The sequence below is a fragment of the Leuciscus leuciscus genome (genome assembly GCF_965113295.1).
Source record: "Leuciscus leuciscus genome assembly, chromosome: 25".
Lineage (NCBI taxonomy): Eukaryota > Metazoa > Chordata > Actinopteri > Cypriniformes > Leuciscidae > Leuciscus > Leuciscus leuciscus.
In genome coordinates, this window is record NC_138724.1 from 16,366,134 (window position 1) to 16,383,721 (window position 17,588).

A 17,588-nucleotide genomic window follows, 5' to 3' on the forward strand; every position below is an offset into this window, starting at 1 on the left:
ATTGAAGGCGAACTGCACCGGTAGTCTTTTCAGAATTAATTAGTATAATTTGTGATCCACATCATTTTCTCAAGATGCTTTTAGGTAGATGTTTATCAGTTCAAACACAAGGACACACGCATGTACATGCAATTCTTCATTCTCAATTATTCAAACGTCTATTTTTGTGGCTCGATGCCACATGGGCTTAATTGTTTCTGAGAGGTTTGCCATGTGACTTTGCCATGTGTATGTTGCTTTAGTTCTCATGACACATTTTTTCTTTTGCTTGGAAACATACAGTTATTTTTCTTATTGTTACAGACATGCCAGTACAAAAAGTCAATGATTCATCTGACCTAGACGCCAAGGTCCCTGCTCATCTCCAGCGCACATCTATAACAGGCTTCACCGTGACCTCTGACCCCTCGCACAGATGTGTTAAGGTTTGATGCCGCTCTTTCAGTGGTTTCTGTTTTAACAACCGCAGACATTCTTTAAACTTTATACACTGAATTACAACAAAACTTAGTATTTACTGACTTTCTGCACCTACTGGTTTAAAAAAAAAAAGTGCATATGTGCATTCATTTTGATTAGAGCAAGACATCATTTGTACTTTTAATCCATGTTGCTTTATGACTGATGACAATGCAGATTATTATTATATGCAGTTAAATAACTTCTTATATGAATGACGAGGAAATTTTAATGATGGTGTTTCCTTTTTTTGACACAATAATGACTACAAATGATCATTAGATTACAGCTATAAAAAACATGTATTATTATTATTTTTTAATATATATAATTTTATTAATAACAATTACAATCTGTTATGAGGCATTTAACAATACCAATATTATATGCAGTTATATTATGAGTTATAAGGAAATAATTTGTTAAAATTGTTAAAAATGCATTATTATTATTTAATTATATATTTTTATTATAATTTATTATTAACTTTATAAACGAATGGATTTTTATTATTATTATTATTAATTATTATTATTTAAAATATAATAATAATAATGATTTACCATATTGTTTTGAGATCTGAATGGTCACAAAAGTATAACATATATATTAAAATTCATATAGACAAATATTAAAAATATCAAATGTTCAATTGTTTTGGCCACTTTCTAATTGTTAGGCTGCTGTACATATTTTTGAGAATTTATGAATATTATTAATAAATATATATGATGCATTTCCTGTAAATACCGTTGCTGGGTGATGTTCCTTAGAGCCCCACCAAATGGTGTGAATAAAAACTGCTGTTAATATCAGTAAGAAATGTTGGTTAAACCAATTATTGGATGCCTCTATTTATTGTCTGGTCTGTATTGATGGTCTGCCAATGTTCACTTTAAGTGTGCAACTGCTTTTGCATGACCTACTAGTACATCATACATTTGACAAAACTTATCAAGCCTCACAGATCTTTAATTGAAATGTCATTTAGAGTTTTCTTTGTGCATTTGATTTAAGGTTATATGGTGAGGAAGTGGCTTAATACTTCATAACTCTTGCTATTCAGTTCTTCAAGTGCTTATAGGAGTTATTTCCTCTGGATAGGCTAGAGTGGTTCACAAAGGTCCTGTGATATCCTGCGCACAGAAAGATGGCATCGAAATGCTTAGAGCTGAGATCAGAGGTGAGTTTCCCCATTTGAATTTCAATTCAAAGACAAAGATCATGAACAAGCTTGAGATATATCAAGCTGATCTGTTTTGTCAGCAGCGACACTCAATCTGTCTGGCATTCACACCTCGCATCCTGTTTAAAGCTGCTCTGGCGCTTTGGGTTTTAAAAGATTTGTATAGAAAAATCTGCCGTCCAGACTGCATGGCTTTGCTCCATTAAAATGTTAACTAATATACTACCACTGGGTTTTATGCTGTGATGTATCTAGAGAAAAGAGGCACAATATGAGGCCAATTTGATTGCCTGGAGTGGCTTCTTCAAAGCATGCTTCAGTCTTACTCATGTCTATAATTTTTTAGCTCTCAGCCCTGCAGATTTTGAGTCTTGAAATGAAAGCGTAGCCAGTCTCATTCTGTCCTTGCTGTTTTCTCTCTCTTTCTCAGAGGAGGACCTCCCTCAGAGTACCACTGAACATACATCAATCAACGTCATTTTCTTTGGCACATTGGCCAAGGACTTCTCCCAGTCTGTCAGACAAGGGGTAGGCTTCTATAAAACTTTAAAATATTCATAGGAGTATTTGGAAAATATGTGGAAATGTACATATTTTTCAGGCTGCCAAGATATAAAAAGGGAGGAGGAGGAGGACAGGGTCATATAGCTAAAGTAGATCTTGATGGTTTTCATCTCAGTGTTTGTGTATTTGCTCTATAAAGGCTCACTTGTGGGGGGTTTTCCCAGCATTTTGACCAAACAGTCATTATACCCCAAAGATTCAGAATGTTAATGCAAAAAGCAAAATTCAGTAAATATTTAGGTTAGCAAGGCATGGTTTCATGCTTTTTATTCATGTCAGCATTTATCAGTATCTCACAAAAGTGAGTACACTCCTCACATTTTAGCAAACATTTTAGTATATCTATTCAAGGGACAATAATATTGTATAGCAGTAGCCTATATATTTACTGTCCTCTGAAAATAACTCAACATACAGCCATTATTGTCAAAATAGCTGGCCACAAAAGTGAGTACACCCTAAATGATAGTAGCTGTACGTCGTTTAACCATGCAAAGCCACGGGTCTCATCATGTTCATCATGTTCATGTTTTTGTCTGCTTGACAGGACCATACAAATTTTTGTATCTTGTATTAGAGCAGATCAAATTTGTGCTTTGAGTGCAATTCTCTCATACTGACAACTTCAACATGGCACCTCATGGCAAAGAACTCTGTAAGGATTTGATTATTAGAATTGTTGCTCTCCACAAAGACCTAGACCTAGGCTATAAGAAAATTGGTACAGTACAGGCAAGGGTCATACAGAGGTTTTCCAAGACAAAGTTTTCAAAGAAGTTGAGTTCTCATGCTGTGCGTCGGGTGCAGAACTGGCTTCAAAAAACAGACGCATGAGTGCTGCCAGTGCCAGCATTGCTTTAGAGGTTGCAGAAGCGGGAGGTCAGTGTCAGTGCTCAGATCATACGCCGCACACTGCAACAAGTCGGTTTGCATGTCCGTCTTCCCAGAAGGAAGCCTCTTCTGAAGCTGGCTCACAAGAAAGCCCACAAACAGTTTGCTGAAAGCAGCCTGTCCAAGAACATTAATTACTGGAACCATGTCCTGTGGTCTGATGAGACTAAAGCCACGTTTCCACCGAAATTACCCGGAAGAATTTGTCCCAGGAACTTTTTTACCAGAAACGTTTTTTCCCCCAGACCTGTTGCTAGCCGCGTTTCCACCGCGGTCTAAAGTACTGTGAAGATTAGGCAATTAGTCCGGTGACGTAGGACTGCATGCGACTTTACAGTTCTCACTGGATTTCACCCTCTGAATTTAAGCTTAATAAAGCCTGAACCTCGTCGACCGGTCCATCGGTCGTATTTTTTTAAACTCCATTGTTGATTTGAATAGCAGACGACTGTTACTGCACGCACCGCAACAGATGGTGGTTGAATAAAATGCTGCGTGGAGTCAACCAATCAAAATGCGGGATGAACTCAACAAATCAGCATGTTCAGCGCCCAAGTCCCACCCCTGAAAGCTCCTGAACTTTGAACAAGTACTACCTCGCGAGCAGGGACTTTTGGAGGGGGAAATATTTACCCGGAACTTCATTTAGACCCTGCTTCCTGCGGTGTAAACACTCCGAGTACCACCCCAGAGTTCCTAGTTCCTGGGGAAAGTTCCTGCGGTGGAAACGCAGCTTAAGAGAAACTTGTTTGGCTCAGATGGTGTCTAGCATGGGTGGCGACGCCCTGGTGAGGAGTACCAAGAAAATTGTGTCTTGCCTACAGTCGAGCATGATGGTGGTAGCATCACCACACCATAGAGAGCTGCTAGTACTGGGAGCTGCGCTTCATTGAGGGAAACATGGATTCCAACATGTACTGCGACATTCTGAAGCAGAACATGATGCCCTCCCTTCAGAAACTGGGCCGAACAACATGATAACGACCCCAACATGGCCAACATGACAACTGCCTTGCTGAGGAAGCTGAAGGTGAAGGTGATGGAGTGGTCAAGTATGTCTCCAGACCTGAACCCTACTGAGCACCTGTGGGGCGTCCTCAAGCGGAAGGTGGAAAAGCGCCATGTGTCTAACATCCAGCAGCTCTGTGATGTCATTATGGAGTGTCATTATGGAGTGGAAGAGGATCCCAGCAACAACCTGTGCAGCTCTGGTGAACTCCATGGCCAGGAGGATTAAGGCAGTGCTAGATAACAATGGTGCTCACACAAAATATTGACTCTATGGACACAGTTTTGACATGTTCACTTAGGATGTACTCACTGTTGTTGCCAGCTATTTTGACAATAATGGCTGTATGATGAGTTATTTTCAGTATATATTTACTTTTGTGAGATACTGTATATATATTTTGAGCATTTTAATGCATGACAAATGCTTCAAAAAGACTCCTACTCAAAAAGAGTTTTGATTTGGCATTATATATAAAAAAAAAACACTGTCCTAATGCTCTCAAGACAAAGATTGCTAAATTACTGTAATACAACTCAATAGCCAAATAAAAAGTGCATTAATATCATCATAATCAAAATAACCATGAATACAACTTTTAGTTAACTACATATTAACTGACTGTCACAAATGGCATTTGCGACTGTTTTATTCACGATGGACAATTGGTAAAAAAAAAAAAAAAAAAACTTTTATTTTGTCCTTTTTTCAATCCGATTAATTGTTTAATCCTAGAAATAATCAACAGATTTATCAATAATCAAAATAATTGATAGTTGCACCCCTAGTGATTAAAGATCTGCACTTTAACTGTTTTGTCCAAGTCTGGTGTGGCAAATCACATCTCGTCTGTTTTAATTGGAGATTTTGTCCTAACAAGTGTGGGAACTGTGACAATTGATGCATGACAAGACATTTTGTCAGTTGTTTGGTTTCTATTTTTGTCACATCACGTTGAGTAGCCCTACCCACAGTAAAGCGTTGTTGGTCCATAATCTTGAAATCTTATCATGTTGCGCCTGGTTAAGATAAAATGTAAGTGGTTTGTGTCCCAGAAGGTCCAATTCAAGAACAACAATTGTGCACTTGAACAAATTACTAGAAGCATCTTCTAAATGAATAACCAGTTTAAAACGTAATTTATGGTAAAAATATTAAATGTTCTCATAATGTTGCTATGTTGAGAATGTCAATATATGTTTCTAGAAGAAGATTCGTTTGAATGCTATCAAAGCTATCTATGAATGCTATCTATGTGGCAAATATTTCTGCCTGAGTTCACTTACTTTGAAAACAGGTCATCTGATGTAACCTAATTTGTGTGAAGATGGTTTGAGAGGGTGCAAAGCACTGCAGTTGCATAGCCAGTATTTTTCTGCCTTTCTCCTCCAGCAACACAATGGTCACAGCTCAGATCAGCTCCCCACTGACAGACAATGGCTTTGAGAGAGAAAATCGGCCTTGAGAGACGTGCCTTCAGTCAAAACTCTGCCGTTTACTCCCCAAGGATCCTCCTTTGTGTCACTCTCAAAATTATCTGTTACTTACTGGAAAAAAACATGCCATGTCACCACTTATATTTCCCGGAAGGGTCTAAACTTTGGCTCTGAAACCTCCTATTCTCGAAGTTGGAGGTTGAACATTGTGAAATGCAATGGTTAGTCGTCATTAGCGTTTCATTGTATGACAGCAATAAAAATAAAAATAAAACATTTATGAAGTGCAGTGTAGAAAACAAGTTTTTGACAAACAACCTCCACTTTTCTTTGTTGTTGCCAGGAGCTTTTTGGAAGACAGATTATAAAACTGCCATTTGGCATGGGTAACAGCGATTCTTAAAACAGTGGCATAAGATAAAGCTTTGAATTGATGAGCTATCATGATACTTGGCAGCTCCTATATAATGATAGAGCTAAACATTATCGGTCTAATCTATGAATACCTGTGAGCAAGGATTAAACTCTTAGATACGTTCTGTAAGTCAGCTTAATTTATCCAGATGCTGAAGTCTAAAAATAATCACAAGTTTGAATTTGATCCTAAAGATTAAGGGATGAGACGCCATTTGTTTGGTAGTCCTTTCCACTCAAGGTCATTGTTAGTGGTGTTTGCCAAAGCAAGAATCTCTATTATTGCTCATTCTTGGCTTTGGGGACTTGAATAAACCCGTTTGAGCTATACACATGAATGATACCTCAAATCATGTGGCTTGTTGTGCAGATGTTGTTTCTAAGCCATCGAATTTATGATTTTTTCCTGGTGAGTGATAAAGCAGGCATAGAAAATCCCATATACAGGACAAGGAACAAATAAGGAAATGTAATAGGCAGAAAAATCTTTAGGCAAAATAGGACAAAAAAATTCTTTGCTTTTTATGTCACATGATACAACAGGCTTCTTTTTTTCTTTTCTTTTCTTTGTTTGAAGAATTCTTTGACATTGAAACTCTTGTTTTCAACTACCAAAGGAAGCAGGTTATTAATAATATATTATATTTATTTATATTTATACACACAGTATATGATGAAGTTAAAAATGATATAGCAGTCTGCATATTTAAAAGCTGCATATGAATATCCAACCCGCTATTCAGACGTATTTTACGAGGTGGCTAATTCATATGAATTCGTACGAATGACCCGCACCTGAACCTATCTGTCTCTGGGGTTTCGAAAAACCGTACATCATGAAATGCATTACAACAGTGATTTATTTTTAATTTTTATTTTAGGATGTTGTCCTATTGGCAGACTTCACTATCAGAAAGTCTCCATCTTTCCTCAGAGACAAACTACATCCTTGTCAGCTAGAGATGGATGGCATTGATGCCTGTGTCTACGTGAGTGTTATGTGCTTGCATTTTTAAAATCCCCACCATCCTATTCTTAAACATCATGAAAACCATATTTCTTACTATAACAACTTTTTCTAATATTTTTTTCAATTGCTTGTTTTGTGATGTTTGATAGGTATGTCCCTCGGCTGCCCCCTCCCAAGGTCCCTCCTGTTCAGAGGTGCAGTATGCATTTCTTTTCATGTAGATATAAGAGAAAAATCCTTTCCAATTTGTCCTAATACCATATGCAGTTTATCCGCCAGAGATCAAGGAGATTCTTTATTTAAATTGGCTTGTCTACTGTCTCTATCAGCTTGTCTCTGTATGATTGTGTGATTGGCTGTTTCTTCACTTGAGTACAGCGTCCCTTTTAATTTGCCAACCTCTTTTACATTTGCTTGAGCCAGATCAAGTGATTTAACACTACATGCCTCCAGGCACTTTCAGTCTAGACTAAATGAAGAAATTCAGGGAAACTTGCTCAGTGTTCATTTTCTTACCTCCATTGGATTTTTTGACATTGACAATTGATATCTGATATAATTATTGTGCATTATTGTAACCATGTTATGTTATGGTAAAAATATTTCAGTTTTCTGTTTGTGGTAATCAACATTAGGCCATAAATGAGAATATAGAGCTTAATTTTATTGAATGTATTGAACCCAGAACATTCCTTTAATGGCAATATTCCCTTTTTCTGTGAAGGCCAAATACACTTATGTTCCTCTAAACAATTTGAAGCACAAGACAGTGGTGAACGTCTATGGCGTGGTGACCTTCTTCAAACCGCCTTTCCCCTCTAAAGGTTCAGGTCAGTGAATTTCCTTCATCCCAGCAAGGCTGTAATAGGGTCTCCCATTGTTATTTGAGCTCTCTGGAGAGTGAGTCCAAAGGAAAAATGGCTTTCTAAATGACTTTTATGGCCACTTACGAAATATCCATCAAAACAGAGAAAAAAAGCGTGGTTAGACTTTAAGGTGTCTGTGTAACAGTGATAATAATTAACTACATGTACTTACTATAGGGTTAGGATTAGTGTTTGGTTTAAGGTTAGTCGCATGTAATTATGTATAATTTATAGTCATTACTACATTAACTACATGTAACGTGTAACAAGGACACTGTAAAATAAAGTGTTACCAAAAAATAATTAATATTTAGTTTGTACATTATTCTTTGCACTCCAGTGATCAAATAATGTTTCAAAGACAGCCCAAACAAAACTGCGACCTTGGCTTGTACTGCTGATCGTGAACAATGAGGTTTGCTCTCTGCAGTGTTTGAATAAGATCATTTATAGTCGCAGACTACATCTCAAGAAAAGCTGATGCTTACCAATTATTGTCAAATCAATTTCTCATGGTGCATTACTATACTACCTTCATGCAATTTTCATAATCAATATATTTTAGTTCATTAATCATGGCTTGGATTGTAACATGTACGCTGTGATAAAATGCCTCCCTCACACTTGTGAAAGTGCTTGTTGAAGTAATATTTTTTTGATAAGTGAAGAGAATGTATGCACCCATTCAGTGTAATCAGTGGAGGGAATTGTGCATCATCTCCAAAAGGTGACCAATTGATCCTGGATCAATGCATTTTCTCAGTTTTGAAATGCTTGGGCAAACGCAAGCAAAATCATCATCAAATTGAAGAAAATTGCAAAATGTGGTAAACTGTTTTCATTCATTTTATGTAATCAAAACACTCTTAAGTGTTTATAAAATGTTGATGCATAAGTGTGGCTACTTGTGTCTTTAACAGTACAAACGGTACTTTAAGCCTGAACTACATTTGGTCATTTGGCATAGTCACAACAGCATAAACCTCAAGCTAAAGTGTTTTTAGTCAGTACCCCATTATTTGTCACTAGATTACTGCTCTGCACTAAAGATCACAGATCAATCAGATGTTAAAGTGAGCTGCAACATCTTCTCTAAAAAACTGGAGGATCACCCAGTCATCTTCAGAGTTGGGGACATTATCCGACTCCACAGATTCAAGGTGAGGAGGTTTGACCTGTTTATTCATTCTTCAGAATATTGAAAGTGGGCCTAAACCCACTTGTGCTTTAAGTAGAGTTGTACAGTTCTGGTCTTGGAGGACTATCTTTGCTGTAATTCAACACACCTGACCACTAGAAACTTCCAGACAGTTGCGATGGAGCAAGTTGCATCTAAACTCTGCTGGAGTGCAGCCCTCCAATTGCAGAAATTGACACCCCTGACTTAAAGCAATCTAGCAGTACCACATATTCCCTGAAATCACACATACATCACCAAGATATTTGTGAAAGAGTCTCTGGAAAGCCTCATGTTTTATGTGAAGCATCTCATTTGTTTAGAGCTGAATAATGTGTCCTACATGAACTGCAGTTGAGTAGGAACCGCTACTAGTGTGCAATAGCACAGTAGTTTGCCGACATCCCAACAACTAAAGATATGTCAGTGTAAATTCACCCTAAATCTTAAAAACGTTGGTCAAATGTAGTTCTAAAACCCAAATAAATGTCTTGGCGACATGTATCAAGATGAGTTTCTGGAGTATCTCGAATTTCAAGTCATTCAAACTTTAAGGCTAAGTGTATCTTTTCCCATTTCCTCCCAGGCAGAAATATTCCATGACTCCATGACACTCTTGAACACTTACGGTTGGTCTGCAGTCACATTCGATGGAATAATTGACAGCCCATTAGCCCCTCGTACCTCCAGCAAATCATTTCACTTTGGAGAATCTGATAAAAATACAGTGCAGGAGCTTCGCCAATGGGCTGCCAGCCAGTCACTGATATCTAATGACCCCACTGTCTCGCTGTCCTCGGTACATCCCGGGATGTACTTTGATCTTACCTGCCAGTTGCTGGCCAAGGCTGTCATGGATAGTCGTTGTATCCTACTGAAGGTGCTTTCTGCTACTTTACCTTGAATCTGAATCTTCAAAATCTGAATCTTGAAAACAATTTGTACAACTAACAGTTTCCCAATTTGATCAGGTGTGGGATGGGACCAAGTGTGAACACCCCCTATTGAACGTTGCAGTTGCATCCGACGCATTAGAAGGAGAATCCACTGTTGCTAAAGACAGGATGAACCTGACAGCCAATGTTCTGGTCTATGACAATCACATGGAGACAGCTCAAGACTTAAAGGTGAGTTTTGCCATTGATCTTGCTGTGGTTCGATAGCAGGAGTGTCCAATCCTGCTTGTGGAGGGTCGCAATCCAGCATTAACTAAACGCATCTGAACCAGCTAAGAAAGGTCTACTAGAATGTACTAGGCTGCGTCCGAAATCACATACTTCACGGATGACCTACTTTTTCCGGTAGTGCATTTGATGGATACTTTACTGTCCCATGAGGCCGTGGGAGAGAATTTGTGAATGACAGTGAAGCTACGCAACTGATGCTGGTAGGTCACATGACAACATGTCGAATGTAGTACGTCCGGATTACATTCATACTACACACAGTCATACTATATAGAACCATACTTTTTAATGCTCACTAGTACTTAGTACTTATTCAAAATATGTACCTCGACAGTTTGAGATTTCAGATGCAACCCTAGAAACTGTCTGAGAAGGTGTGTTGGAGCTAACCTTTGTAGAAAGGTCTTACAGGAGCAGGATTCGACACCCTTGTTCTATAGATATGCAAGATTATGTTGCCTGTTGGTTTGAAAACATGTTTATAAGGACAAATGTTGTCAAGCTTCAATGGGGAACAACTTAGGTGCACTTCCTGCAGGAAAGCCTATACTACAGAAGCAGTAATCTCATTTGATCAGCCTACAACCTCTTCCACAAGAGCGTCCCTTATGATACTGTTACTATTAATGCCTGTTTGAACCATCCATCGCAGGAGACCCACGCACCTACTCTAGCACTTTTAATGATGAATTAGGTGTCAGATAGGACACTTGTGGGCACATCTACTCATGCTTTATTTGGGAGGCGTTCATGCCGCTTCAGTCTACTGATTGTGTTTGCTGCTCTCACCTCAATCCTGCCCTGCCTGTTTCCATTGTAAAAACCCATCAAAATGTCCTCTCCAATTGATTGTCTTATAACGGCTTCTGAAACGCATAGTCTCCAGAACTACTGGCTACATTTTTGTCTTCCTTTCTATAAAAATTTAAACAGGAGCAGGGCTTAAAATGCTACTTTTTGGAGCCCCAGATTGTTACTTTTCTTTTTGTTATTGTACATTTTTTGGTTCATTATTGCAATATTTCGAAGAGGATGGTGATTTGGGTTTTTGTTTTAAGCAGTACAGCATTTTCTTTTGGCTCTCAGCATAGTGGTTCTTTTGGATATGCACTGTGTGAGTTATGAACAAAGGTGGGTGGAGTGAACAGAGTGTTCAAAAGAAGAAACAGCGAGTTTGTGACTATTCATGTTCTTGATGTTAGAGCTTATCTTCAGCCATGACCTGCTGAATTCCTTCATTGTATTTTTAATTAGAATACATATGTAATTGATCTAATTACTTCCTCAACTGTTGTAGTCCACTGTCTGAGCCTGTATCAATGTAGGCTTTGCAAAAGGCCACAGAGGGACACCCTATGTTGTTTTGTACAGTCCCTGTAAGACCACTTGAATGTCATCATGGAACAGCTCATATTACATTATGGTCAGTCTTGCTTGAGCTTTGCTTTTTGGGATGGTTCATGTTTAGCCTAATGTCTGGTCCACTTTGCAACTTAGGGTGTACTCACACTAGCCAGTTTGAACCGTGCCCGAGTGCGTTTGACCACCAAAGCGCGGTTCGTTTGACTAGTGTGAGTGCTCCGAACCGTGCCCGGGCGCGGCTCGATTAGCCGGCCCTGGCCCGCTTGGAAGAGGTGGGCCAGAGCACGGTTCAGTTGGACTCGGGCGCGGTTCGCATGCAGTGTGAGCGCTTACCGTGCTGGAGCACGGAACAGGACGCGTGACGTCACGGTTTTGCGACGGGAACTGTAGTCCGTAATCAAAGCTGCAAAGTCCTTGCTGCACTTCAGCTGGTAGGCCTACCTTGCAAACCTCATACGAGCAGCACGATTACGTGAACATTTTCGTGCCACAAAGGCGATAGATCTGTTTAACAACAGGCTGTGAGAGGGCTGTGGACCACCGTGGACCAAACGACTCAAAATTATCCACAAAGTAAACAGAGCGATGGACTCCATTGTGTTCAGTGAGAGCGCCGCTCTTCCTGTTTATCCCGAAACCGTCGCACCATAATGACGTAAGCGTGCTCCAGCACGAATGCTGAAACCCTATGTGAGTGCAGGCCAGAGGGGGAGTGGGGAGGGGGGACAATCGTACTCGGACCCGGTTCATGGCAACCGTGCCTAGTGTGAGTACACCCTTAAAGTGTGGTCATTAGCAAAACTTCACTTGCAAAAACAGATCCATTGTCAGTGTTGAGATGTATGAAGCTCTGCTCACACAGAAGTCACTTTCAAACCAAGCAGCTTTCTGTTGGTCAGTGCCACAAATTCACATGATCAACTTGAACGTGAAGGAAATCTGCATGGGGAACTTTTTCGCCCTCACACTAAAATCCCAATTATGCTTATTCCTATTGTAATTGACTGGATTTCGCCTGCAAAATTTCGCTGAGCAATGGTTAATGTGACAGCAGCTTTATTCTTGCTAAGAACCACGGGCACATGTCTGACCAACATGCAGAGCATCAAACAGGTTGTTTCAAATCGGAAATTGATGAACAATGCATTAGGGTATTTAATAATCAAAGTATCAGTAAAATACACTGAAAATGTTAAAGGAAATTACGTTTTTTTTTTTTTTTTTTTTGGTAACTTAATCCCCAATGATCCAAAATGCAATTCTAACTACTAAAGATTGCATTGAGTCAGAATATTTCCCCACCATTATCAATATCCTGGGCGAAATCGTCTCTAATATTGTGTGAAATTGCTTGAGCTCAGTGTTGAGAAGGGAGAAAAGGCGAATAAAGCCAGCCATTAGGATTAAGTGGTCTGAGAGAGATAGCTTTATGAGAGAGGAGAGAGAAGGCCAAATCAATACGGCTGTCATATTGAATGGGGGCCTTCATTGTGGGGGTTTGCGCGCACACACTTTCTTGACTTCGACTTACAACATAAATCACTCACCCTCCACATATCATATAAGTCTAGTGTGGCACACATTAAAGGAGACATCCAGTATATGATTCTGTTTTATTACAAATCACCTGGAATGTTCCACTTTAATGGCAATGAATTATTACTATTTTGACTTTTTGTTCAAAAATTCTTTGTGGCATCAAGCATGTAAAGGCCTATTTTAGTCAGAGTTAGAATTACTATTGTGGGGGGGTTTTCTCCACTGGATCTTCTTGAGGAATCTCTGAGGACACACCAGATCTATCACCTAATGGTTTTCCCTGTCTGTCTTGTGAAATTGTCTCTGTTGCATGCTTTTTGTTCCATTTGCATCATCTGAGTCCCAGGCCAGTTGCCAAATGCCCTTGTCATCTCTCTTATAAACTGGGAATGGATGCCTCATACAATAATAATAGAGATTAAAGTAGTGCCAGACGCCTGCATGTGCACTATGAAGGGCAAGAAACACTTTTACTACTACTTTTACTTCAGATTTGTTCAACTCCCCTAATCCTAAGTATTACAATTCAGGGCATACAGGCATGCATGATACCTAAAATTGTGTGGCTTGTTTAGGAGAGGTGAGATATTACATTTCTAAGAGATGGTAATGAATTCTAAAATAAAAATGAATAAATCACAGAATTACATAGGAGGAGAGACCTGAGCCATGGGACCAGATTATCATAGGCTCCCATGATAGCCTGGTATTAAGATTTAGCATTTTGGTGAGGCAAGACACGTTGCTGTTTACACCAGGTTGTAATATGCATCTCAAATGCAACTCCTCTGGCCACTTGGATTTCAAGGAAAGGGTGTCCGATCTGCTTAAAACATCTTAAATGAATACGAGCACCTGCAGCATGGCTAGGGCTGATGCAGTATACTGTGACATCCTGCCTCTATACACATGTGACTATCAATTATTCATAGTGAGAGAGAAATCAAGCACCTGGGTTAACTTAACACCCAGACTGTAATCGCTTCAGACAGCCTGCATATGACACTTATCCATTGAGAGAGATTGTGTGTGTGTGTGAGGTTGTGAATGACGTTTTATGGCTTTGTTTGGCATCATAGGACATATATATATATATATATTTTTTTTTTTTCATTGTCATTGATGGTTTAACATTCATGAAATCTTTCCACTGCACCAAAAGTTTTTTATATCTAGTGGAAAAGGTTTGTTTAGATTATTAAAATGTTTTTTCTAGTAAGGCTAACATTATTTTAAGAACTGATCATAGAAAGGTTATGTTGGGGAACCAAAAATGGTTGTTCTATGGCATTGCTGGAAAAAACACACAACAAAAAACCATTTGAAACCTTGATTTTTAAGCGTACGTCCTCATTTCTCTTTTTACAGATAGATTACATTTGCTTTCATCTAATCCTCATTTAGAGTCAATCTTTAAAACACTAATAATTTACACTGCTTAATTTAGCTAATTTAAAAATTAATATTCGTTCTTTCATACTGTACATTATAATGGTATGCATACATTTATAGCATTTAAAATGAGTAATTTTAGTTTAGTGTTTTATTTTTCATTTATTTATACAAAATAGATTTATTTAAATTTTGACTGTTTATTGATTACCTGTCAGAACATTACAATATTTATTGTTAATGGGCCAGAATTTTAATATTATTGCATCCCTATTTTTAACTGTCTAACGATTCAAGCACAGCATACTGTCAGCAGGCATTCTCACACTCGTCTAGAAATAATAAATAAATAAAAATGTAATCTTAAAATTATTCTACACTGATTTAAAAAAATAAAAAAATAATATTCTAAGCACTCTTATTAAACATGACTTGTGCAAGCATGTGGTAGGGCACTTCAGGAATTGTCAGCTGTCAGACAATGGAGGGTCTGTCTTAAGCACAGTATTTGCTGACAAAAAAGGCAGCGGGTCTTTGAAAAGAGAAGCGAGAGCAGAGAGAATAGATGCAGAGTTACAGACTCTTTCAGAAATCTGCACAGCTAGGTTTTTTTTTTTTTTTTTTTTTTTTTTTTTCTCCAAGGCTTGGCAGCTCTAGCCTGGACTAGAAAAATAAAAACACAATGCTTTTATGATGCAGTATGTTGTCTTGAAGGAAAATTTTAGCTTAAAGTGGACACCCCTTTTACATTATTCCATATTATTATTCTAAATATTAGTTGTTGTTTTTTTTATATAGTTTTCAAAATATAGTAACTTGCTCTGCATCTGAAGTAGTGTCACATTATGGAAGTACAAGGGATTATGAATGAACCATAATCACACATTAAAGCAATAGTTCGAGAATTACAATGATTTTTGCTCCCCTTCATGTTCTCTGTTGATGATCATAATTTTTTTTTTATTTACATATATATATTTTATATATATATACATTTTATATATATATATATATATATATACATATTTTATATATATATATATATATACCCAAAAACTTGTGCTATACCATATAAAATAATTTTAAATATAATAAAAGAAAAATCAAGTATATTCGAACCATGTCGACTTCTATTGTAAATTCATAACTATCATACTGAAGTTTCAAATGATTTTATGTGGTACATGTTGTCCATAGAGCTTAACTTATGTTGAACCTGGAATTTCCTTCAAGTTTGTGGGTGTTGCATTGGCCGTTTTGTTATTTATTGTGTGCTACGTCATATCCATATTGATGAATGATCCAAGTGTATGTTCTTCTGGTCATGAAACACTTCATTATGTTGCTAAACGAAGCAACTGGGGATTTTTAACGAAGATGGGATTTTTCACCCGTCTGGTCAGCGCCATATGTTTTTCAGTGAATTGCCTTTAATATCTATTATATTTATACATATACCTTAGGCTGTAACCTCGTGGGTTTTGAATTATTGTTTGATGTCTTTACAAAATACTTTCTCAAGAGTGCGCTTTGCCTCTATTTGTTCATTTTCACCAGCGCGTGTTACGGAAATTGGTTTGTTTGCAGGAAAGGCATCTTTGCTTGTTTACGGAGCGTGCTTCCCCGTCCCCATTCGTTTTTTTTTCCATATAGATGAGGGTCCGGACATGGTTTGTGCGATCCAGCCACACACATCAACAAAGCTGGGGGTAATTGAATTTTCCATGTAGGATGTAAGAGTTGAGGAACGTTGGCGTTTTTCTGCTGCTTTTGCCAGCACCGCCAGAAGAGCTTCACGCCAGCTAGTGCACACCTGTGCCGAGCAGCCCGGCTCCTTCCCCTGCTGTGCGTAACCAACCGTGCAGTGAGCTCGAGTAGGAGAATACCAAGTATATGTAGATTTGTCTCTACCATTGGCTTTATGTTCAGACATTTCTCAAGGAAAATGTTGCAAGCCTGATGGGATGGGATTTAAATTGTCATCATGTGCTCATTCTCATGTCATTTTCTGCAAAGCTATAGATGCTCTTAGAAGCTCCTTTTTCATATAATATAAGTGAGTTGGGACTGGGGTTTGCAAGTAACAGAAATGCATCTAAAAAAAGTGGTTCATGCAACTTTGTGTGCTATGTTCCAAGTCTTCTGAAGCCGTACAATAGCTTTGTCTGTGAGAAACGGATGTGCTGACCAATCACCATTGACATCAATAACGAATGAATAGAATAACTGTTTAAAGGTACACCGTACACTATGTAACTTTTGGCACTCTAAAACAAAACTACATGCATTTTGCAGAAGAACATGCATTTTGTTATGGTTGTGCTTCGGCTCTGCGTGACTACACGGATGAATATGGTTATCCTACTGCTCATAAAACATTCACTACTAGGCTTAAGAGATATAACCAGTTTAGATGTAAAGGATCTCAAGCTAACTAGCTGAAGACGTCACTGTCACTATACCCATTAATAGACACTTGAAAATAAATTCTAGCACAACAACAACCATAATGTAGTGACCCTTCACAAAATAGATAATACTTACAATAAACTGTGTTAGAGAGCTACATATGGAAATTTACCTGTTCAATAAAATACCTTACTCACCTGTTGAGTTATAAAAACGCCCTCACTGCTTTTACATTTCAAATCCCTCAGTTCTCAACATCTCCAAAAGTTAATGTTGATTCTCATTTGTTATTCCCTGGAGGTTTGAGATTTATTTGCTCCAACTTTCTCGCTCGTTGTAACAAGTAACCTCATGCCATTCCCAGAGCAATTTTATGCCATTTATGGATATGATGAGACACGCACGGGTGAGTGATGTATGTTTGCAATTTCCCTCAAACATCCCAACAGGTCTAAAATATATAAATATATATATGGTCTAAGCACTTATTATAGGCTTACCATAGTGAATCAGGGTAAGACAAAAACAAGTTTTGGAAGAAGGATTGATGATGTATTGACTCATTTAAATGTTTAAATGTTGTTAATTTTGTACAAAAAAAAAAAGTTACACAGTGTACCTTTTAAATATTTATTTAGCAAAAAGTTTTTATTTTTGTTAAGTTTGAGTTTTTATGTTGATTTTTCTTTTAAACAATCACCTTTGTCTTCCAATGAGGAATTTTTTT

The 17,588-nt window shown here is 38.0% G+C and overlaps 1 protein-coding gene across 3 annotated transcripts in view; it reads left to right on the plus strand.

Moving 5' to 3' along the window:
• Window positions 1–17,588, plus strand: part of pot1 (protection of telomeres 1 homolog) — a 31,914-nt gene that overhangs the window by 6,333 nt on the left and 7,993 nt on the right. For all 3 annotated transcript variants that reach the window (XM_082159290.1, XM_082159289.1, XM_082159288.1), the window contains 9 exons: window positions 304–425; window positions 1,564–1,642; window positions 2,076–2,173; window positions 6,841–6,948; window positions 7,079–7,123; window positions 7,654–7,759; window positions 8,825–8,955; window positions 9,559–9,852; window positions 9,944–10,099. In XM_082159290.1, coding sequence (XP_082015416.1) covers window positions 306–425; window positions 1,564–1,642; window positions 2,076–2,173; window positions 6,841–6,948; window positions 7,079–7,123; window positions 7,654–7,759; window positions 8,825–8,955; window positions 9,559–9,852; window positions 9,944–10,099 — 1,137 coding nt within the window. In that variant the 5' untranslated portion in view covers window positions 304–305. The remainder of the gene's footprint in view (window positions 1–303; window positions 426–1,563; window positions 1,643–2,075; window positions 2,174–6,840; window positions 6,949–7,078; window positions 7,124–7,653; window positions 7,760–8,824; window positions 8,956–9,558; window positions 9,853–9,943; window positions 10,100–17,588) is intronic.